Below are 22,956 nucleotides of genomic sequence, written 5' to 3' on the forward strand. Positions count from 1 at the left end.
CTGGGCAGTAAACCAAGCTGCCAGACAGGTCACCTGGTCCCAGCCTTCCTGACTATGATGAGCTGTATCATATGCCCACCTAAATTACTTGATTATTCCTCAATTTGCTTGGATATCTATACATTAAGCATATCCAACTTTTACGCAGATCTGTGCCTTTTGTCCCCGTCCCCCCACTTTCTCATGATATATGTGAGGCCTAGTTCTCTCAAATGCTCCCCATTTTGGTGAGCATTTGTTTGCTTTCAGGTGGTGTTTACCTTTTGGGAGCCAGTGTGGCGTAGTGGTTAAGAGCGGTAGTCTTGTAATCTGGGGAACCAGGTTTGCGTCTCCGCTCCTCCACATGCATCTGCTGGGTGACCTTGGACCAGTCACACTTCTCTGAAGTCTCTCAGCCCCACTCACCTCACAGAGTGTTTGTTGTGGGGGAGGAAGGGAAAGTTAGCCGCTTTGAGACTCCTTCAGGTAGTGATAAAGCGGGATATCAAATCCAAACTCTTCTTCTTCTTCCTTCTCCCTCTCCTTCATAGCTCTGGGCTGCCTATCTGGTCAGATGCCAACTGTCAAGAAGCACAATCGAAAGGTAAGACTTGAGCTCTGTTTTCCGTTTTGACGTCCTCTGTCAGAACTGGATTTGCCTGTCATTGACTGCAAAGAGAGCCTAACTTGAGGTAGGGCAGGACAGCAGCGATGTTGGGGTTGCATGGATGCACCAGTGGAGCCAAACTGCCCTTGTATGAGGAACAGATGTAGAGAGCTAATACTAGCCTCTTTCAGAGGGTCATTGTAAGGCTCAATGTGATGACTGCGTGCTTTGAACATTCAAACTGCTTTTTCCCTGTAAAGCGCTGCTGTTGTTCTTCATGCCTCAGTTTCCCAACATTGAACATTTCCCAACATTGAAGCTGGTTTTAGATGGTAAAGATCACTTCTATGCTCCTTGCTACAAAGCAATAATTTTTTTAAAGATATGTATGCACAAATGAAAAGGCTGGTACTTTGCCAGAACTAGAGATAAAATCATATGGAAAAAGAAGTCCCACACTGCCATCTGGTGGTCCTTACATGCCACTCAACTGGAGTTTGAGCTAATGTCACAGCTGAATTGAATCTGATAAAGCACAAACGGACCCTGAATTCATGATGTTAATTTTAAACCCATACAACTTTCAGAAAGGGTTTCACACTTTGTAGAGTTTGGTATTACTACAAAATCTGTCAATTCCCCCGGCAAGAGAAATCCCCCTTTATTTCACAATATTCAGAAGCCATCCAAGTTGATTATCACAAATGGAGAATTTCAGGACCAAATTACATGTTATTCACATGGTTTGGCCTTGTGTGTCTGATTAAAATAACAAAAAGCCGGTGTGTGTGTGTTGCAGAACCAAACTGGAACTGTGGGGTGGAGGGGGAGGTGTCACCACATTTCCAGCCAATGATTTCATTTTATGTCATCCAGCTCATCATTGCAATGGCTCAGTCCAACTGCCAGCAATATGGGAAAACACTTTTCCTGGCTAGGTAGCTACAAAAAAGAGAAATACATCTCACATATCGCAATATATACACGGCTCTTTGTTTTTGCAATATGCCCAAGACCTTTTGGCCACCAAAGCCTTTGTTAGTTGGCAAAGGCCATTTAATAGTAATAATGATATTAAGGAGCTGGAGGAGCTGATTCTTCCCCTTTTCATCCTCACAACAACCCTGTGGGGAAGCTTAGGCTAACAGACCTGACTAGCTTCGCAGCTGAATGCAGATTTCAATCCTGGTCTCCTGCATCCTGATCCAGTAGTCCAACCATGACATACCACAGGCTGTGTATGGAATTACAGAACTGCATCCAAAAGGCAAGAAATGTTAGAGGCATGGAAGCACAAGGGCATTTTGAGTAGTGGAAAGCAAACACCAGGTTAAGAGGAGTACAAGAAGGTGGTTTTTGTTCTACTCTGGATAAAGTGGGTCATGATTGCTAAGTGCCATTGAAACCAATAGAACAAATTGCTCACAGAAATGTCCTGTTGCTTTTAATAGAATCTGGCCAGGAGAGAGAGAGAGGGAGAGAGGGAGAGAGAGAGAGAGATGATGTGGCAGCAGAACAGGAAGAGTCGTGTTCAGGCCTCACATCAGAATCCATGGGGCAAGACAGGTCAGAAGTTTCAGAACCACGGATAGCTCCAAGTGAGCAACTTGCCCACTCGGCAAGTTGAGAGCAGACTACAGTGGTACCTCAGGTTAAGAACTTAATTCGTTCTGGAGGTCCGTCCTTAACCTGAAACTATTCTTAACCTGAGGGACCACTTTAGCTAGTGGGGCCTCCCGCTGCCGCCGCGCCGCCGCCGCACAATTTCTGTTCTCATCCTGAAGCAAAGTTCTTAACCCGAGGTCCTATTTCTGGGTTAGCAAGAGTCTGTAACCTGAAGCATCTGTAACCTGAAGCATCTGTAACCCGAGGTCCAATGTATATGAATGGGAACCAATTCTAAACCACACTCAAGCATGGTATGGACAAGCCCTGAGCCTATTAAAATCTGTGCACTCAAATTACCTCTCCCAGGCTCAACACCCATGTTCATAACTAGGTATTTAAAGGTCCAGCCCTTGTAGTAATTCCCATTAAACCCTGTGGAACTCGCTTCTGAGAAAACATGCATTATTGAACTGTTAAAACAAAAACAAAAAATTGTACCCAGTGTCAGATGACTTTGAACTAGCTCTGGGTTAGAGTGATGGAGCTGTTAGTCAGCAATTGACCTAATAACTGAATAAATAACCTCGTGGTCTACTGACAGACCTCAAAGTCTGGGAAGAAAATGCACTAGTGCATTCCAGGCATTAGTTCACACTACTTGCGTCAGCTGTCTTGGTCTCTCCTCTAATTTGAGCAAGAGTTGTCCATCCTCCAAACTTCTTCTGACCCTCTGTGGATTCAGAATTGTTTGAAACCAGTGGGAAGAGGGCAAGCCAGGAAGAGAGAAAAGCTTACCACATTCCTTCCTCTTGCCAGCAGAGTCCCCGGAGCAATTTGGCTGGAAAATTGGCTTGCTGGAGTGATTCAATTCTAACAGAAAGAATTAATAATTTACCCATGTGCTTAAAGACAGGAGCTGGGTAACTTCCTAATAAGGAAGGCACAGAAGTTCCAGAACAGATGAAGAAAGCAGTGAAGTGAAAATCTTTATTTTCTCCCACATCCAGAATGGATCGAGGGGAGGAAGCATCAGATATCTAATCTCCAAAGGAATCAATTGGGATTGGATTATATCTCCATGGTGAATCATTGACCTTCCCCTCTTTTCTATGGTAAGAAAGCAAAACAAACAAACAAAAGTAGTATTAGACAGAAGAAGGATTCTCCCCGACTGAATGGTGCTTTTAAGCTTCACCTCATAGTAGAACTTGGAGCAAAATGCAACTGCCCTGCAAAGTGGTGTATGGAATCATTTGTAAATTAATTTATTGCGGTGTGTGTTTTGTGTGTGCATTCCCATAATGTCTATTATTCTGTTGGGAATGTGTCAGTAAAAAGCTTCACTACAGAAATGTTCAATAAGAAGGAATGTAAATGGACCAAGATCAGTTGACATAGAGCAGGCATTGGTTCAACAGAAGATAGTGGGTGCAAAACGAACTTCAACTATGCCAGTATCACTGAAATCCTTATCCATTCCTATGATTCAAAATAGGAACATTAGAGGGAGGGGGGAACAATGGTGGAGCCAGACTGAACCCTATAACCTGCGTTCAAAACCGGTGTAAAACAAGACAAATGAACAGGTAATGCTCAAGTATTTGTAGTGCATGTGTAGAGTGTTCTACATCCTCAACAAATGACAAGAGTGGTCTTGAGTGATCAGTAGGCTCAATGAGGATTATGGCTTCAATTTTTTAAGATCACCTTCTTCAACACCTTTGTCAATCCCCATAGGGAGAATGATGACTAAGATTCCACCAGCTGACACTAGGAACACCTATGAAAACCTGAAACACTGGAGGCCAAGGCAGCTGGCCAATGCCTCTTTGGCTAATTTCACTTTTCCATTTGGGTTTGGTCAAAGGGCTGACTATGCCCTGAATGGCGTCATTATTGTTGTCATCTTTATTGTTATGGTATCTCTGGGTTGCACAATGGAGATCTCCAAGATCATGGGTTATCTCCAGAAACCCAAGGAAGTAGCTGTTGCCATGGTGGCTCAGTATGGAATCATGCCTCTGACAGCATTCGTGCTGGGCAAACTCTTCCAACTGGAACCCACTGAGGCACTGGCTGTACTCATCTGTGGCTGATCTTTCCAACATCCTCAGTCTGGCATCAAAATGAGACATGAACCTCAGGTAAGCAGGATGTGTGCTAGTGCTTATGAAGGCAGAACTAGACAGTTAATGGCAAAGCCGCCTTGACAGGAAGATAGTTACTGGGTTGAATACAAGGCTGGGATTTCCCCATTTGTCCAATAAATACATAGCCACATTCATCACTATTATGGAACAGTGAGAGGCCAAACACAGGCATAGAGCACATGCCTCATATAATGTCCTGGATCCAATCCCTAGCATTTCCAGCTAAAAGGAAAGATAACAAGGAGGGATCCAGTCTAACCTCTCTTGGGGGGAAATTCCACAATATGAGAACAGCCACAGAAAAAGCTCTCTCTCGTGTTTCTACCAACCATGCCTCTGACACTGATGGGACCCAGAGAAGGTGCTCAGCCAAGGACCTTAGCACCCAGGCAGGTGTGTAAAGGGAGATAGGATCTTTCAGATAACCTGGGCCCAAGCCATATAGAGATTTATAGGTCATAACCACCACTTTGAATTGTGTCCAGAAACAGACCAGTAGCCAGTAAAGTTGTTTCAACAGGGGAGTGACATGTTCCCTGTAACCAGCCTGCCTTCAGTCTGGCCATAGCAGTCTGGACAACTGAAGCTTCCAAACATTTTTTCAAAGGCAGCTCCATCTGGGGTGCATTACAGTAGTCCAACTGGGATGTAACTAAAGCATGCATCACTGCGTGGCAAGATCTGACATCTCACAGAACAGGCATAGTTGGTGCATGAGTTGTAACTATACAAACGCATTCCTGGCCACCAACGAAACTGGGGCATCCAAAGTCAGGGCAGAATCCAGGAGTACATTCAAACTGCGAGCCCAAATCTTCTAGGGGACTGTAAACCAAACACAGGTTGAACCCTGTTCCCTGATCCGCCTTCCAACTGACCAGGAGTGCCTCTCTCTTGTCTGGATTAAACCTCAAGTTGTTCAGATGGCCTTCAGATCCTAATGTCATTAATTTTGCAGTTAAAATGGTGCCTTTCTCCAAGGCTTCATGTGAATAACATTCCCTTATCTTGCTCCTCCTTCCAAAAGCTTTACAAAGCAGGAAAATGTTATTCCTAATTTATATTTGAACTTTGAGAACTTGTGTCTTTATCCTCATTGCTGCAAAGTTCAAGAGTCACCTGGGATTGTGTGCTAAATACTGTATTTTTCACTCTATAAGACGCACCAGACCACAAGACGCACCTAGTTTTTGGAGGAGGAAAACAAGAAAAAGAATATTCTGAATCTCAGAAGCCAGAACAGCAAGAGGGATCGCTGCGCAGCGAAAGCAGCAATCCCTCTTGCTGTTCTGGCTTCTGGGATAGCTGCGCAGCCTGCATTCGCTCCATAAGACGCACACACATTTCCCCTTACTTTTTAAGAGGGAAAAAGTGAGTCTTACAGAGCAAAACGTACGGTACTTCATGTCCGGACAGGTCTGGATTCAGGATGTGTGGGGTGCATGGGCAAGAGAGCAGAGAGATTCTATACGTTAAAGGGTCAAAAAAGGGTCATGTGAGACGTTCAGAAAAGGAAATATGTCTCCAAATTCAGAATAGCTCCTTCACATCCCTCCTTCATTCCTTCTCTTCTTTTGTCTCAGCATTGTAATGACAACCTGCTCAACACTCTTGGCACTTGGTCTGATGCCTCTTCTGCTGTACCTCTACACTAAGGGATTGTACCAGGGTACTCTACAGGATAAAGTGCCTTACAAAGGAATTGCTGTCGCCCTGGTCATGACACTTATCCCCTGTGCCATTGGGATCTTGAACGAAAAGAAGCCTCAGTGTGCTCGTCGCTTTGTTAAAGTAAGTGGGGATTGCAGTACTATTTGGATCTCACTTCGCATATCTATGTAAATGGTGCAGGGAAAGCCCTTTATCTTCCATTATTTCTTCTGACCTGCACATAGAAAGGGTTTCTTTTTAATACCAAATAAGAAATTATGCACTGCAATTCTTTGTATTACCTGCTGCCTCGGTGCAAAGTTCAGCCCACAGTGCTAGATGTGAAAGGTAAGCAATGCTTGATTTTGAATTTCCTTATTTTGTTTAACTTGCCCTATCCTCATGCATTGAGCTTATTAATTTTTTTCTGCTGTTGAAATGTTTTTTGTGTTTGACGTCTCTATTGCCAGGGACAAAATGTCCAAATAATGCATGTATCAAAATGAGATGTATTATCCTGCTTTGAAATGCAGGTCACTTGTTTACTATTTACTGAGCTTTAACACTCAGTAAATTTATTTGCAAGGGGGTTGAACAATGTCAAGTAATAGCTGTCCCACACTTTCTAGTGTATTTTACTATTACTTTTGTTACAGCAAAAAATCAGCGGGGGTGGAGGAGGAAACCCTATTTGTGTGTTCCATTCCCACCCACCCCATATGCACATTTTTTTTTTCCTAACTCAAATGTCCAACTCTGTAGCTGCCATTGGCTGGGGTAGCTGTTCTGCAAATCTGGGAGAGTGGAATGAACAATGAAAGTTATAGTCAGGGGCCAAAGTCAATTAGGCAAAGTGGGAAATGACTGGCAGAATCCGAGACCAGGGAGAAGAGTCGGTGGAGGAAGATTGGAAGAAATTTAAAGACTATTTACAGAAGTACTGTAAGATTAATGAATGTTAGAATGATGTTGGAATGAATTTATGTGATTTTAGCAGAAATGTAACAAAGATTTAAGAAAAATAGACTGTTAATTGGTGAAAGGAGGGAAAGTAAACTTATATTAATATCAATATAAATATTCAGGAAAAAATTGGAAAAGAGGGAAAGGATTTGCTGAAATGGATAATTGACTTAGAATACAAAAAAGGGAGGTGTGAGGAGGTCAGGAAAATAAGCCAATGAAAGGAAAGTAATGGAAAGATTTGCTGTATCTTTATTATTTTTATTATTCTTTTTGCCTAATGGATTTCAATTCTTTGCTTTTTCCTTTTGATTTTTCTTTTTTTGTGTATTTTATCTTTTCTTGTTTAAAAGGATGTTTTTCTTGATTCTTCTTTTTGTATTTTTAAAAAACTTTAATAAATATCTTATTAAAAAACAAAGTCAATTAGGCAAAGTGAGGAATGGAGGAATTGCCTCATCACTGTGCAAGACTGAGCGATGCAGCTTCCTCCCATAGTCTATGAGGTATGTGGCGCAAGGGAACTGCAATACATAGAAAGGTATTAATGTAACAGATGATGCCCAGTTTTGGATTAAATGCAGTGGTGTTTTGTTCTAACCTCTCTTCCTTTTTCAGGCAGGTATGATTGTTCTGCTTGTGCTGTCTATCACAGTAATTGTTCTGAGTGTGGTCAGCTTCGGACGCAGTATCTTGATCATCTTCTCTCCACGCCTGCTGGGGACATCAGCTTTGATGCCTGTTATTGGCTTCTCCTTGGTTATATTCTGTCTGCATTCTTCAGCTTCAGTGATCAGTATGTCCTCTTAACTAAACCCAAATCCTTTTGCCTAAAGACAGGTACTGAACTGGGGATCAGTGAAAGTCACTCCACCTTGTACCAGTAGAATTCCCTGCTTCATCGGAAGCTGATTGATTGAAATATCACAGAGTTGTGTCTTGTTCCCTGTGCCTTTTAATATCTGTACCAGAACTGGTGAACATTTTTGGCCCTTTATCACCCTCTACCACTGCAGGTCCACTTAGACATGTGTGTGAGACTGCCTGCCTGTCAATCATCTGATGTCATGATAGGTCACACCCACCTGTCTAAGTTGGAGGATTCAATCCTGATGGCTGCTGGGGTCTTCTATGCCAGCACGTACCCCACAGGAAATGTGCTGGTGAAGCAGCACCCAGCAGGATCAAACCTCGCCCATTAGCTGATGTCACCCAGTGACATCAACTGATTGACAGGTGCATGTGGCTTGGGGGAAATGGCCTCACAGTCCAATACAGGGCCTGTACTGGATGAGGTTACATTCGTCTAAATGAGCAGGTGCACAACTTGGGGAAGCTTCTGGAATTCCTGGAGACAGCTGTAGACAAGTGCTTTTTGCCAACCTAGACTGGTGTGCCAAACGTGGACACTTCTAGAACCTGGGAGACCTCCCCACCATCAAACATACCTTGGCAATCTCCAGGCTTGACTACCATATTGGGGAGGCCTTTGCAAACTCCTTAGAAACTCTGTTTAGTTCAAAATGAAGCACATCGGCTCCACAATTCAGTGGAGTCAATCTTTAAGTTTGGAACAGGATTTACCTTATAAATTGTTTTCCTCTGAATTAACTCCCGGCATATGAAGATCCTCAGAGAAGGCCCTGTTCCAAGAACTGTGTAAACAAATCAACCTTCTCAGGAGGTGTCCAGATCTAGCATCTTGTGGCTGAATCTGATGTTCACCAGCTAACCTTCTCCGAGGTTTCCTTCAGAACATGAGGACAGGCATCTTGCTTCCACTATTAAATGAATGCCCTACTTCTTATATCAACCAAACTCTACAGCAGATGACAAATTATGTATTGTGTGTCACACACACATACAGAGCTGATTAATAGTAGTAGTAGTAGTAATTTTATTATCTGTACCCTGCCCGTTTGACTGGGTTGCCCCAGGTGAGCAGCTTCCAACAAATATAAAAGCATAATAAAATGTCAAACATTAACAACTTCACTATACAGGGAATTATATCCAGGGGCTGTTTTCTCCAACTTTAGAGCAGCATTGCTATTCTTTTATTGACCCTTTCCTTTCCACCCTTCTACTGCTGGCTGGCGAGTTCAAGGTCTGGAGTACTTATCCATAGTGCTAAAGTAGGTGGGATAAAGTTGGTGATATGGGAAAACTGTGTGAGCAACTCTGAAAACTAATGATCATGTGTTGGGAGTGGTAGGTACAGAACTATAGTCCCATGTAACAGTCACATACCGCTCTGTGTTTCCTGCACAGGTGCAGGCGGATAGTCTGCCTGGAGACCGGTTGCCAGAATGTACAGCTCTGTTCAACCATCCTCAAGATGGCCTTTGCATCTGAAGTCATTGGGCCACTCTTCATCTTCCCTTCTCTGTACCTAATTTTCCAGTTGGGAGAAGGACTTCTCCTGGTTGTGATCTTCAGGAGTTATGAAAAGATAAAAGAAACAAATGGCAAGTACAATCTTTTGGTAGGGGGGCACCTGTTCCTTTAAAGATCAGCATTTATTCTATAGATTGCCAGGACAGATCAATTTAGTTAAGTTTGCCAGAGTCCAATCTGTGATTTCAGTAGTTGCCATTCTTCAGGGTTATCAGTAGGGTTTCCATATTTCCAAAAGTAAAAACCAAGGCACTCCGAAAGTTGCCGAAGATCCAGAACAAACAGCTGCCTTCCCGAAATTCTCCCTGGACGTCACTTCCGCCTTTGAAATCCCGGTAATTTCTGGGAAATCCTGGATGTATGGCAGCCCTAGTTATCAGTGAAGTGTTTTATTAAAGGATGCCTTTTTCAATAAAATCATCTACATCATTTGGATTATTCAATGCATGTAATCTCCTTGTTAATTTTTATGATACAGCAATAGACCATACATTCAGTTTCCAATGGCATGGAACTTTGTAAAACTGAGAGCTGTTTGGTTTTTGAGATTCAACTTGTGTAAACTTCAGTTATGACTAAATGCATAGGCATGTAGATATAGTTAAGCACATGGAAACTGCCTTTCCCAATTGCACTTTTCCACATTGTTAATCTGGCTCTAGATTAGTTAACCAGCAATTGTGGAACAAAATGGCAAATTGATGATAAATTCTGGCAACAGCAAAGACCCTTTTATTTTCAAAGGCCTTTTATATGTGTAATTGTATCCCAGGTTATTCATTTTATCTGTGGCTTTTAGATTTTATTGGTTTGATTGTATTATTGCATTTTTATCTGTTTTATTGGGAAAACGTTTATTTGAAGGGAGACTATAAATACTTAAAATTAATAATAATAAACCTAACCTGGATTTCATGGGGCAGACGTAACTGCGTTTGCCTCAGAGATAGACAAAAGTAATATATTTACAGGTTTAATAGGAGTGGTTGTTTCCTAAAGCTCCCCCCATTGATATAGGTAACTGAGCATCTTCCCTCTTTCTTCGCCTTTCATTTTAGATTCAGCAAAAATGATCTACAGAAATGTGGACAACAGTGAAGTGGAAACCAACCAATCACTAGAGCCCCTAAGTAGAATCAATAATCCAATTTGCCATAGTTCACTGTCACCATCTAGTATGACATTTGTATATTGCACCTTACAACACACTTAAAACATTTTATTTGCAGCTGTGCAGCTGAGTCCTATGACTGTGAAGAGTGAGGAACGTTATTCAATATTCACAGTTTTATGAGACAAATCCTGAAGCGATTCAGCATTAATTACGTTACCTTCATTCCTGATTCAAATAAGAGTTGGTCCCATTAAGATCAACGCAGATGATCACCATGATCCAGGGCTAATTGTCGAACTCATATCCAGTCATTCTTTATCACACACCTGTTTTCCAATATATCTCACAGTTTCACAAGATTACCAAACAGCTGTAATTTACCTGTTGAAATGTTCTTAATTTTACTAACAAATGGCTAATTATTGGGAATTTTTAAAAAAATGATTTTTCAATACTTCTACTACCTTGTAATAAAGCACATCACATTTATGGTCCTAAACTATCTTCCTATGCTACTTGGTGAAATTCCATAAATGATGGGTTCTAGTTTGTGGTTTCATATTATAGATACAGTGGTACCTTGGGTTACAGACACTTCAGGTTACAGACGCTTCAGTTTACAGATTCTGCTAACCTCAGGTTAAGAACTTTGCTTCAGGATGAGAACAGAAATTGTGCAGCGGTGGCGCAGCGACAGTGGGAGGCCCCATTAGCTAAAGTGGTACCTCAGGTTAAGAACAGTTTCAGGTTAAGAACAGACCTCCAGAACGAATTAAGTTCTTAACCCGAGGTACCACTGTATAGGGTTGTATCCAGTGTTAGTCCTACTCAGAGTAGGCACATTGGGCTGGATTCAGCTAACAGGTCTTGCTAGTGGAAGCCAAGCAAGGACCTCCACTAGCACAACAGGGCTTTACCCCTTCTCCTCCTCCCATAAGGTAAAGGTAAAGGGACCCCTGACCATTAGGTCCAGTCATGGCCAACTCTGGAGTTGCGGTGCTCACCTCGCTTTATTGGCCGAGGGAACCGACGTACAGCTTCTGGGTCATGTGGCCAGCATGACTAAACCACTTCTGGCGAACCAGAGCAGCACACGGAAATGCTGTTTACCTTCCCGCCGCAGCGGTACCTATTTATCTACTTGCACTTTGATGTGCTTTTGAACTGCTAGGTTGGCAGGAGCAGGGACCAAGCAATGGGAGCTCACCCCGTTGTGGAGATTCAAATGGCTGACCTTCTAATCGGCAAGTCCTAGGCTCTGTGGTTTAACCCACAGTGCCACCCGCGTCCTCTCCCCGCATACCCCCCCCAATTGATTAAGCAAGGGCAGAGACAACCCACTGAACAGCATGCAGCAGAGGGGGGGGGAGTGTTTTTTTTGTCCAACCAGCTGAAATGTTTGAACCAATGGCACGATTGCCATAGCACTATGCTGAATACCTCCCATCGAAATTAATGGCCATGACAAACTTAGGTCCATTAATTTCAATGGGTCTACTCTGCATAGGGCTTGGTTATTTACGGCTTATAGTTAATACCACTTGCATGATTCAGAGGATTGGATTGGCCTTCCCCATGACTAAGCCGGATTCTTGTGTCTTGAGCTAAAGCTTGCCAGGCAGAAATTCAACATTTCCACACCAACCAACCTTCACAGAGAACTGCACACCTGTTGGATGTCTGCCTGTCATGTCTCTGTTACAGGTACAAAAGCCCTGCCCTGTGACTCAAAATGATCCTTGTTTTGGAGCCAAACTTTTTCCATGGAGGGAGATATTTTCTTGCAACAATATCTGAGTTGCTCAACTTTTTTGAGTGGAAGACGCTCCCTGCTGAGAGAAGGAACACTGGCCTCGGGCTGATCGCCACTGTTGTGGGGTTGCAAACCAGGGGAGAACGAGGAACGCTGCCTTGAGGGGTTTTTCTTTAATTGGAGAGGGGGGCGAGGGCAGGATATAGACGCAATAAATTAGCAATCCTTCCAGTTACAGATAGGTAGCCGTGTTGGCTACCTATCTGTAACTGGAAGGATTGCTAATCCTTAGCAATATTTAGCAATCCTTCATCCTTAATACTTAGCAATACTAATACTAATACTTAATACTTAGCAATCCTTCATCCTTATTGTACTAGACAGGCGCCCTGCCTTCCGTGCGGGATCCTCATCAATATAGAACCCCTTCGCTATGAATTTATATGTACTCAACGCGTGCCTACAAGTTCCCTGTCACACGCAGCGCAAACAAGGCTCGCTTAACAGAACAAAAAATAGGTTTCGCGGTGGGATGGGAACCATACAGCATCCCCACCCCGTTACCCGCTGCGCGACAAAATGGCGGCTGACCTCCCTGGGAAACTGAGCAGCCACGGCAGCGGGCAGAGCGAGACTTTGAAACACGGACACCGTGAGGGAGAGATATGGTTGCATAATTCGCGAGACCCACAAAACCAGGCAGTTTTGACGCCATTTTGTTTTGCTCCCCTCCCGCGCTAGCCGAGTAAAGGGGGAAGCTGCCCATGGAGAAACGCAGCGCTTTGGTTATAAACGCAGCTGCTGGGCAGCAACTTGTCCGTCCCCCCCCGAAAAGGAAGACCTAAGCTGCGAATATTTCGCGTTAGCTTGTCGGCATTTGAGAAATAATATGCAGCAAATGCCTATTAGCTTCCGCATTGCAGACGGGGAGGGAAGATGGGAGTCACCGAGTACTGCTCTGGTTGCGTCTTTATCCCTGCATTGCAGAAGTGGGGACGTAGAAGCAGTGGCTCCACAAATGTGACAGTCCCCGGTTCCTTATGCGGCTTAAGAGGCGGCACGGAGTGACTCCGCTGTATATGGATAGGACATGGGATCGTCGGCGGGTTGCTTAACAGTCTGGAAATGCAGTTGACACAATGGCAAGTCCGGCTCCCGATTTCAGCTGCCGCCTCGCCCAGTAGCAGCGAGGCCTGCGACTCGGCGATAATGCGGCAGCGCGCAAGGTGCTGCTGGAGAGGCCAGCAACGGACTCCTCCGCGTAAGGATTAACTAGCGCTTTAAAATACTGCCGCTTCGACTTTGTACCTCGCCTCCCTTTCTAGCGAGAATTTTTCTGGATCTTCAGCTAAAAAAAAAATCTTACAAGACTGCAAGAAATCTATACCGGACTTGAATTGGCCTTCCATAATCGGCTCACCCATCACCACCCTGCATTCAGTTGGGCATGTTTGTCATGCAGGCCACTCAACTATAAATGAAGTCAATTGAAAAGCATACACTAACTCAGCCTCGTGGGCCTGGCAGACGGCAGCAGGAAACACATCCTCCTAGCTTCTTCTCTGAATGGCACAAAGTGCCCAGGGGCCATTAGCATCAGTCTGATTTTGAGATGGCCTACTACGCCCCCACCCCCCACAGGAAGAGAAACTGTTTAGTAAAGGTTCTTGAAATGGGGCCTACCATCTAATCCAGGCCTATGTAGTTTGCATGGCCCAGCTTCTGAATTTGCAGTCTCAAAATGCCTCAAGTAAATTCTATTTTTAAAATATAATTTTTATTTAATCTAATTTACATTTAAACAAATTTATCTTGTGTATTTTTCTCGTGAACTGCCTTGATAGTCCGAAGAGCAATTGTTCTGCACAACTGGAAGGGCTAATTTATTCTCATGGATGTGAATCCTCCCCAACTGCTCAAGTATGTTAAGATACTGGTGGATTTCCAGATGCTAGACACATTAGGTAAAGGGGGCCTAATAGCTGGACATGAAAAGCTGTTCAAAGGGTCATTAGGCACACAGTGATTAAAATGTTTTTGTCTAGATTTCACCATGTTTCGTGTAGTGATTAAAATCTGGTCTAGTATTTTAGAACAAACAATTCCATGAAAATGCAGTATTTTCCTCTAACCCTCCTGGACTGTTAAGGAACTCAAAATCATTTAAATGCTGCAGACAGGAATTTAAAAAACAGAACAAAAACAACCTGGTCAAGTTCAATATAAATCAGGCCACTGCTGCTGCTCCTACAGGGATACATCAAGAGCCAATGTCATCTCTGCTCTTGGCTTTTTTGCCGTAGCAGAGGCTTGAAGATTAACTAAAATGGGTCGAATGTAGTGAGTGTAAACTAATGTCTACTTTGTAAAGGTAGATGCTGCAGCAAAATAAATAAATAAAATTGGGAACGGGTTGCCTTTGGCAATGTAAAACTGGACTTTATTAAGTCAGGCAAGAAAGACAAATGAAAAAGCATACTATCTTATACTGTCAGTGCAGTTTTTCTGCAATGTAGGGATTTACCACCTATGTTCTAGTTCCAGCTCCCCTTGTACTCAAAACCCCCCTCAAATGGAGTGCCTAGTCATGCAGAGATTATGATTTGTTCTTCTGAAAAGCTCGCTCTTACATTCCCTGCTCAGTAGTTGTAAATTATTGTGTATGTATAAACCAACCTTATGCTAACTACTTTTTTCAAAGAAACCACACAACTTTAGTAGCATTTTATTTAATTAATAATGGAGACCAAGCCAATGCAGGAACACTAAGCATGGAAAATCTGAAATAAAGCTTTATTTACAGCTGGTGTAGAGCTCTACTGCCAATAAAACGTTTTCAACACCTGAAGTGTCATATACTGGAGTACACCGATAACTAAAAATGTTCAAAAGTAGGGTTCTCTTTAAATACAAAAAAAGTTTTCTTCAAAGAGCTCTAGCAATATACATAAAGCTATGCACTTCTGACTTAATGAAGTGAGCAGGAAAAGGATTATCAAAAAGACAATACAATTAATTCAGTAACTTGTGTGGTCCACATATACAAAGCTGTTAACCCCACCCCCCACCCCTGTTCAGTTCCTCTTTCCCAGGAGTCACATACTTACCACAACTAATAGCAAGTATGATTTAAAAGTCCCCAGGGCAAACTATTTGTTCAGTTGCCACTGTCAACAGATCTTGACCTTGAGCGTGATCTCTGGCGATCCACAGAAGCTGGAGACTTTGATCTACTTGAGGAAGCACGTTTTTGGCTCTTTTCAGGGGCAGGAGACCTACTAACTGAGCGTGACTTGCTACGGCTCCTGCTCCTAGATCTGGTGTAAGACTTGCGGCTCCTGGAGCGAGAACGGCTACGAGACCTTGAGGAACTCCTACTACGAGACCTGGACCTGCTTCTGGACCTACTGTAATGGAATAAAATATTCCTTTTAGGTTCTTCTCTGTGCAGAGATCTCAAACATGTCAATATGCAAACATTTATAAATTAAAATTCTTACCTGTGCCTTTTGCTGCCTTCAATTAGTTTTATTTTCCTTCCATTTATTTCTTTGCCAGAAAGCTTTTCAATAGCATTCTTTAAATCACTGTAAGAGGCAAATTCAACCACCCTAGTAGTATAAAAGAGGACATACAAATTAGGGAATAAAATAAGCTTAAGAAAAAAGCACATTTTACTAGTCATTTTACTATTTCTCCTAATAGAGACCTTTCTCCAACACTATACATCAACCTTTGCCAACCTGGTGTCCTCCAAATGTTTCGTGACTACAACATCTAGAGGACACCAGGCAGGAAAGGACAGTATACATTATTACAGTATAACTATAATTACTCCATACCTCAATCACTATTACTGCACGATACTTACCCTTCATTTAACTTGGGCCTATGTGCATCTGCAAAGGTTACTTCCCCAGCTTGTCTCATGAAGTCTTTGAGATCCTAACACAAGATCAAACACGTTAAGACAAAGCAGTAAACAATACTCATCAATAATATTTTAAAAAATACTACTGTAAGAAAAGGTGTTAAGAATTACAATGTGACAGATGCCACAATTGTAGATAATACTACATTTGATAGAATACATCAGGGCACGAAATAAATGAAAACAGCAAATTGCTTTAAGCAAAATGCTCAACAACTTTTAACATTTAAGTTACTTGTCTATACAGTTTACTGAACAGAATGCATAACAGTTTATTTGCAGAAAAGCATTCTGAAATGTTTTATGATTAAACAGTACATTTACAAAAACACCAGTTATTTTGTGCCCCATATGTCATTAAAAATATAGTTTACTTTACCTTCATTAAAATTTCCCTAGGCTAGCCAAGCAGCAAACTGCATTAAGCGATCGAAGATACCGTCATGATATATGCCCGACTGGCTCTTCGCCAACCATGTGAAGAACACTACCCAGTCGAAGGAAGCCTTTAATCGCACAGCCCTCCCTATTAGCAGACTACTGGCGGATCCAGACATTCTCTAATCTTGTGAAGTTACACCAAGGACCACTTTACTGCGATCAGGATTCCAACGACCACCTAATGCGTATCTCTTTTCAACTCTCTCGGATCATCATCATCTTATTTTCGAAGCGTTACAGGAGGTACAGTTCTCAACTTAGGACTCAGAGCTCTTTAACTTTCGGGGATCGCTGCAACCCGGCACTTTAAGGAAGTGCATCGATTACGTCTAGACCAGCAAACACAGATCTAGAGGTGGCCAACTGATACACTGGAGGAGCTGACTGGATAAGTCAACCAGGCCCAACCAAGAGTGACCAAGACAGAACGATTAGGATAACCCACAGGCACTCCTCGTCATAAGGCCAACGACACAGATAGGCTGGCAAATAAAATGGATTTTTAAAGTGGTTAAAATGGATTTTGAAAACAAGGTAAAATTACATTAAAAACTCTACCATTAATCTACTTTTGAAAATGTATTTAAGCATTAAATATTAATAATTCTGATAATGTTTTAAAATTAAGATAAAAATTAGTTCTAATAAAAAGCAATTTACATATTACATATTACATACCCATTAATTGATGTCTAAGAGATAATCATGTTTCAACAAACCTGCCAGCTGACTCTGGATGATAAGTTTTCTACAATGAGACGATTCTCTGTCCTTACAGGTGGAGCATTTCTGGAAGAAACAAAATGTTTAGTTCAGTAGCAACATCTAATAAAAAATGAATTAAGTGTCTGTCAGGTCCTCTAGACCACGTTTAGTTCTAGCTATGTATGTGTACATGATACCTTCTATCATTTCGTGGACGGCGGCTACTAAAACGGTCAGAGTATCGACCTCTGCCTCTTCCACCTCTAGAACGGGCCCTTGCATGTTCAATTGTAACCCTAGAAAGACAGACCAAACCACCAATTTATTTCATTGCTCAGGCGTTCATAATCACTCAGATCAGAAAACTACAGTATCTGGGGAAGACATGTTAAGATACTATGATTTACCTTTCACTGCAGAGCTCTTTTCCATCCAATTCATAGACTGCATCATCAGCATCTCTTGGATCTTCAAACTCCTGTTAAAAATAGGATCTGCTGAGTTCTGGCTTTGTATTCAATTAATGTAACAAACCAGAATGACATTTTAAACACCAATAACATTATTTTTTTTACACTTTCCCCCAAATCCTTAAGTCACGTTTGACCTTTACATTAAACCAAACTATTTTTATTTAGAAAACATTGCTTCTATTTCATTAAAAATACAATTGGATGCAGTATTTTTCCACTGGCAGATCCTCCCCCCCCAAAAAAAAGGGGAGAGCCATTTAACCACTGAAATCCTAGTTGTACTTGAACGGCTTATTTCCACTTACGACAAATCCAAAGCCTCTTTTCAAGTCGATGTCTCTGATGCGTCCATATCCCTTGAAAAATCTTTCAACATCCTTCTCTCTGGCGGCTGGATTGAGCCGTCCGATGAATACACGACAACCACTCATGGTGTATCTAAAGATGAATCAGCTGTAGAGAAAAAAACAATGCGTTAAGCAGGAAACCGCGAACAGAGATGCCGAAGCAAGATGGCTGCCACAAAAATAGGTCAGCAGCTGCTGGCATCGCCCTCCCCTTTGGACTGTGCCGCAGTACCGGCTCCGCCTTTCGCTGCCGCAATCTGACATCAAGGCAGGCAGAGCGCCAAACAAGCCCCGCCTCCACGCCTGCTGCTCCAGTCGGAATTCGCGTCCAAGCACCGCCTTTCCCCAAAGCCAATCCGAGAACGACGCATCCGTTTCGCCTTTTATGACATAGCGCCGACTACCAGCCCCGCGAGGCTTCGGAGCGACCGACCCGCGCATGCGCTCTACCGAAGGCCCGAGCTTTTCGCCAGACGCCATTTCTTCCACAAAATGGCGGCGGAAGCCCGCCGCACCCGCAGCCCTCGTTTAGACTTTTCAGCAGCGGCACCACCTGCGCTCCCCGCGGCCTAACTAAACATGGACGCGCCCAGCCACCGTTCAAACGCAAACCCCCATTTCCTTCTTCCGACACCTGCAAGAGGTCAAAAAAACGACCCTCCCCGTTGACCCGCTAATTGGTTATTCCTTCCTCACGCTTCATCCCTTCCTCAGCCCCTCCCCGCAGTCTCCAAACAGCTGCAAAACCTGCACGAACCTGTATTTTTCTGATCGGTCGTTCTTGATCGAAGTAGGTCAGATGCCAATCGACACTCGGCGATCAACTACCTCGAACCTTCTCCAACGGCGTCTAACTCCCGACTGGGTAGTTCGGTCGCTGACTGCGCCACAAAATGGAAGCTGGCACCACGTGACCGAGAAGGCACGTGACGCCCTTGTCGCTCAGGGATAGGTGGAAAGGGATGCAAAAATCTAGGTCAGCGGTGGAGTGGAGGGGGGGGAGGGCTTTCGGCTCGGCTGAGTCATGGGAAGAAAAGAGGATAAGCGGGTCAGGTTGGCCGGCGCGCGTGCGCAGTCGCGACGAAGCTCGATGGAGTTGGTGTTCCACACCGAGCTGAAAGGGAAAGGGCTATTGGGAGATTATTGGGTTCTTTCCTGCAACATTAGGCGTCCTTTTACAGCCTCCCCACACCTGTCAGCTGTCGAGAGAATAGAATAAAATAGAATTGGGAGGGTATATAAGTCAGTGCAAGTAAGAGTGATGTTGCATAAGTGGGCGAAGCACCGGATGGGGGGCTCGCTAGTCTGCCCATTTCGAGTTAACTCATAAACCTTACCCATATACGTGATTGTATGCTTGTTTATTAATAAGTTCTGGGACTTAACTCCCGTCTAAACGCTCGTAGCATTGCAGGCTTTGCTTCCATAAAGCGATGTCGGATTTTTTTTATTTTTTAAGATCTTTCCTTTCGGAGGCAGCCTTTCAATTCCCACTTTTGCCCTATAATAATATCCACGAGCTAGCATGAAGTGATCTGGACGGCATTTTGAAATAAGCACTTCATGCTGCCACAGTCCCCCCTACCCCGACGTCCGCCTCCATAAAAATATCCGGTTACACAACGCGCAGCTTTCTGGTCCAGGCCCGACTTCTCCAGCACCTTCCCAGAATTCCAGTTTGCATGATGGTTAAATCTTGGAGTGGTCGCGGGGTGAAAAATCTGCAACGGATTTGAAATGCGTTTTGTTTTTATAAGGCATGCAACTTCGTTGTTGATTTTATGCTGCCCACCGCCATAATGTTGGTACAGAATTTTTTGCATGTTTATATAGTAATAAAGGGAAAAAGGTAAAAGGCGGATCTAGACGGATCCTCGTGAATTCATACGATTTTTTCATTCAAATTAAATAAAACCACCATGATACTGTAGACTATGTCTTACTCTATAGACAGCATCAAAAAAATCACGCATCCACTATTTCGTGGGGCCGCAGGGGTGCAAAAACATGGTTAAAAAACACGGATCCTCATGGATCCTCATGATTTTTGCACAAGAGCAACCCAAAGTCACCATCAGTTCAAACATCATGGTGAGGGGCCCAGCATCCACCACAAAAATCACGGATCCACGGCTTCCTGGCAACACCATGGCCCAAAAACGTGGTTTTGAAGCACGGATCCTCATGGATCCTCACGATTTTCGCATTGGGCCACCCCAAACTCACCGTCAAATCACACATCATGGCCAGGGATACAACTTGCACCACAAAAATCACGGATCCACGGCTTCCTGGTCATACCGTGGCCCAAAAACGTGGTTTTGAAGCACGGATCCTCATAGATCCTCATGATTTTTGCACAAGATCACCCCAAACTCACCGTCAAATCACACATCATGGCCAGGGGACAGCCTGCACCACAAAAATCACGGATCCACGGCTTCCTGGCAACACCGTGGCCCAAAAATGTGGTTTTGAAGCACGGATCCTCATGGATCCTCACGCTTTTTGCATTGGGCCAACCCAAACTCACCATCAAATCACATACCATGGCCAGGGGCAGAGCCTGCACCACAAAAATCATGGATCCACGGCTTCCTGGTCATACCGTGGCCCAAAAACGTGGTTTTGAAGCACGGATCCTCATGGATCATCACACTTTTTGTATTGGGGAACCCCAAATTCTTCCTTTAATCAAATATCTTGTACATAACCACAGATATGACCACAAACATCATGGATCTACTGCTTCATGGCCCTGGTCAGATGCTACCCTGGATATATTGGCCAATTTTTAGGTGGGTGTGCTGGGATGGAGGAAACGGAGTCGGCTGAATCTCTACCTGTAATGGTTATGAGTGGGTTACTTGTGCGTAAATTGCCTTCAGTTTAGTTAGATTGTTTGCTCAACCATGTTTAGGGTTAGAGCTCGCCCTCCGCGACCTGTTAGTCACTTGCAGAATCCATCAGTGGGCGTTTCTTGAATCTCTTCCAGCATAAAAGCTGTTTGACCCCAAGTCTCCTCCTATGTTCCCTGCGCGGAATGCGTCTGTGCAAGTAAGGGGACGGTAGGGGCATGCCAGCGCTCTCTCCGCTGGTTTCGGTTGAAGGGTCTTGGAGCCCTGACATCTCCCTCTCCTCTCTATTGGTGTCACGCTGAATTCCTCCCCCCCCCCCCGACTGGTTCCCTCTCCTGCATCGCTCTGGAGCCCTGCCTCCGCTTCTCGCTCTGATGTCAGTTCCCTGACACTACCCATTAAAGATGGGCGCCCAATGGCTTGGCCAGAATAATTTCAGTTTGGTTTTCCAACTCCCAGCTCTTCATGGGGTGCAATAGTCCCCTGTATCTGCCATCAGGAGTCTCGGTGTGATCCTGGATGCTTCTGTCTCTATGGAGGCTTGCTGTATACTTGCTGTATACCTGAGCCAGGGAGTGCAGGGTATAAATGTACAGCAAGTTAAAGTAGTCTAGTCTGCAGGTGACTGCCGCATGGATCACCATGGCTAGGTTGGAAAGGGACAGCTACAGTACAGATCGCCTAACCTGACATAGATTCAAAAATTCCAGTTTGGCTACATTTGTGACCAATGCCTCCATAGAGACAGAAGCATCCAGGATCACACCGAGACTCCTGATGGCAGATACAGGGGACTATTGCACCCCATGAAGAGCTGGGAGTTGGAAAACCAAACTGAAATTATTCTGGCCAAGCCATTGGGCGCCCATCTTTAATGGGTAGTGTCAGGGAACTGACATCAGAGCGAGAAGCGGAGGCAGGGCTCCAGAGCGATGCCGGAGAGGGAACCAGTCCGGGGGGGGGGGGGAGGAATTCAGCGTGACACCAATAGAGAGGAGAGGGAGAGGGAGGAATCGGTGTCAGGGCTCCAAGACCCTTCAACCGAAACCAGCGGAGAGAGCGCTGGCATGCCCCTACCGTCCCCTTACTTGCACAGACGCATTCCGCGCAGGGAACATAGGAGGAGACTTGGGGTCAAACAGCTTTTATGCTGGAAGAGATTCAAGAAACGCCCACTGATGGATTCTGCAAGTGACTAACAGGTCGCGGAGGGCGAGCTCTAACCCTAAACATGGTTGAGCAAACAATCTAACTAAACTGAAGGCAATTTACGCACAAGTAACCCACTCATAACCATTACAGGTAGAGATTCAGCCGACTCCGTTTCCTCCATCCCAGCACACCCACCTAAAAATTGGCCAATATATCCAGGGTAGCATCTGACCAGGGCCATGAAGCAGTAGATCCATGATGTTTGTGGTCAGATCTGTGGTTATGTACAAGATATTTGATTAAAGGATGAATTTGGGGTTCCCCAATGCAAAAAGCGTGAGGATCCATGAGGATCCGTGCTTCAAAAACACGTTTTTGGGCTGTGGTATGACCAGGAAGCCGTGGATCCGAGTTTTTTTGTGGTGCAGGCTGTGCCCCTGGCTACGATGTGTGATTTGACGGTGAGTTTGGGTTGGCCCAATGCAAAAATCATGAGGATCCATGAGGATCCGTGCTTCAAAACCACGTTTTTCGGCCATGGCGTTGCCAGATAACCATGGATCCGAGTTTTTTGTGGTGCAGGCTGTTCCCCTGGCCATGATGTGTGATTTGACGGTGAGTTTGGGTTGGCCCAATGCAAAAAGTGTAAGGATCCATGAGGATCCGTGCTTCAAAAACACGTTTTTGGGCTGTGGTATGACCAGGAAGCCGTGGATCCGAGTTTTTTTGTGGTGCAGGCTGTGCCCCTGGCTACGATGTGTGATTTGACGGTGAGTTTGGGTTGGCCCAATGCAAAAATCATGAGGATCCATGAGGATCCGTGCTTCA

The 22,956-nt window shown here is 44.0% G+C and overlaps 2 protein-coding genes and 1 long non-coding RNA gene across 4 annotated transcripts in view; 1 reads left to right on the forward strand and 2 right to left on the reverse strand.

The window, feature by feature from the left end:
* Nucleotides 1–281: 281 nt before the first annotated feature.
* LOC309358113 overlaps nt 282–22,956 on the reverse strand; it is a 124,092-nt gene continuing 101,417 nt past the window's right edge. Inside the window, exon 4 of the long non-coding RNA XR_014163341.1 lies at nt 282–503. This is a non-coding gene — a long non-coding RNA (uncharacterized lncRNA). The remainder of the gene's footprint in view (nt 504–22,956) is intronic.
* Nucleotides 3,141–10,503, forward strand: SLC10A1 (solute carrier family 10 member 1). The gene is given in 8 exon segments (XM_081903464.1): nt 3,141–3,306; nt 3,932–4,286; nt 4,288–4,321; nt 4,325–4,338; nt 5,928–6,135; nt 7,576–7,753; nt 9,229–9,425; nt 10,413–10,503. Coding segments are annotated over 6 exon segments (798 nt in total). The 5' UTR covers nt 3,141–3,306; nt 3,932–3,936; the 3' UTR covers nt 9,243–9,425; nt 10,413–10,503.
* On the reverse strand, nt 14,998–19,035 carry SRSF5 (serine and arginine rich splicing factor 5). Of its 2 annotated transcripts, XM_081907923.1 has the most exons (8): nt 18,876–19,035; nt 18,077–18,224; nt 17,706–17,776; nt 17,496–17,594; nt 17,313–17,382; nt 16,093–16,166; nt 15,722–15,832; nt 14,998–15,628 (listed from the first exon to the last, which is right to left on the reverse strand). In XM_081907923.1, exons 2-8 carry the CDS (start codon nt 18,200–18,202, stop codon nt 15,379–15,381), a joined length of 801 nt encoding a protein of 266 aa, XP_081764049.1. In that variant the 5' UTR covers nt 18,203–18,224; nt 18,876–19,035; the 3' UTR covers nt 14,998–15,378. The 2 variants fall into 2 exon arrangements, with proteins under 2 accessions (XP_081764049.1, XP_081764050.1); XM_081907924.1 differs by lacking the exons at nt 14,998–15,628; nt 15,722–15,832 and having other exon boundaries at nt 16,162–17,075.

This window comes from Podarcis melisellensis, assembly GCF_964234715.1.
Source record: "Podarcis melisellensis genome assembly, chromosome: 1".
In the NCBI taxonomy this organism is placed as follows: Eukaryota; Metazoa; Chordata; class Lepidosauria; order Squamata; family Lacertidae; genus Podarcis; species Podarcis melisellensis.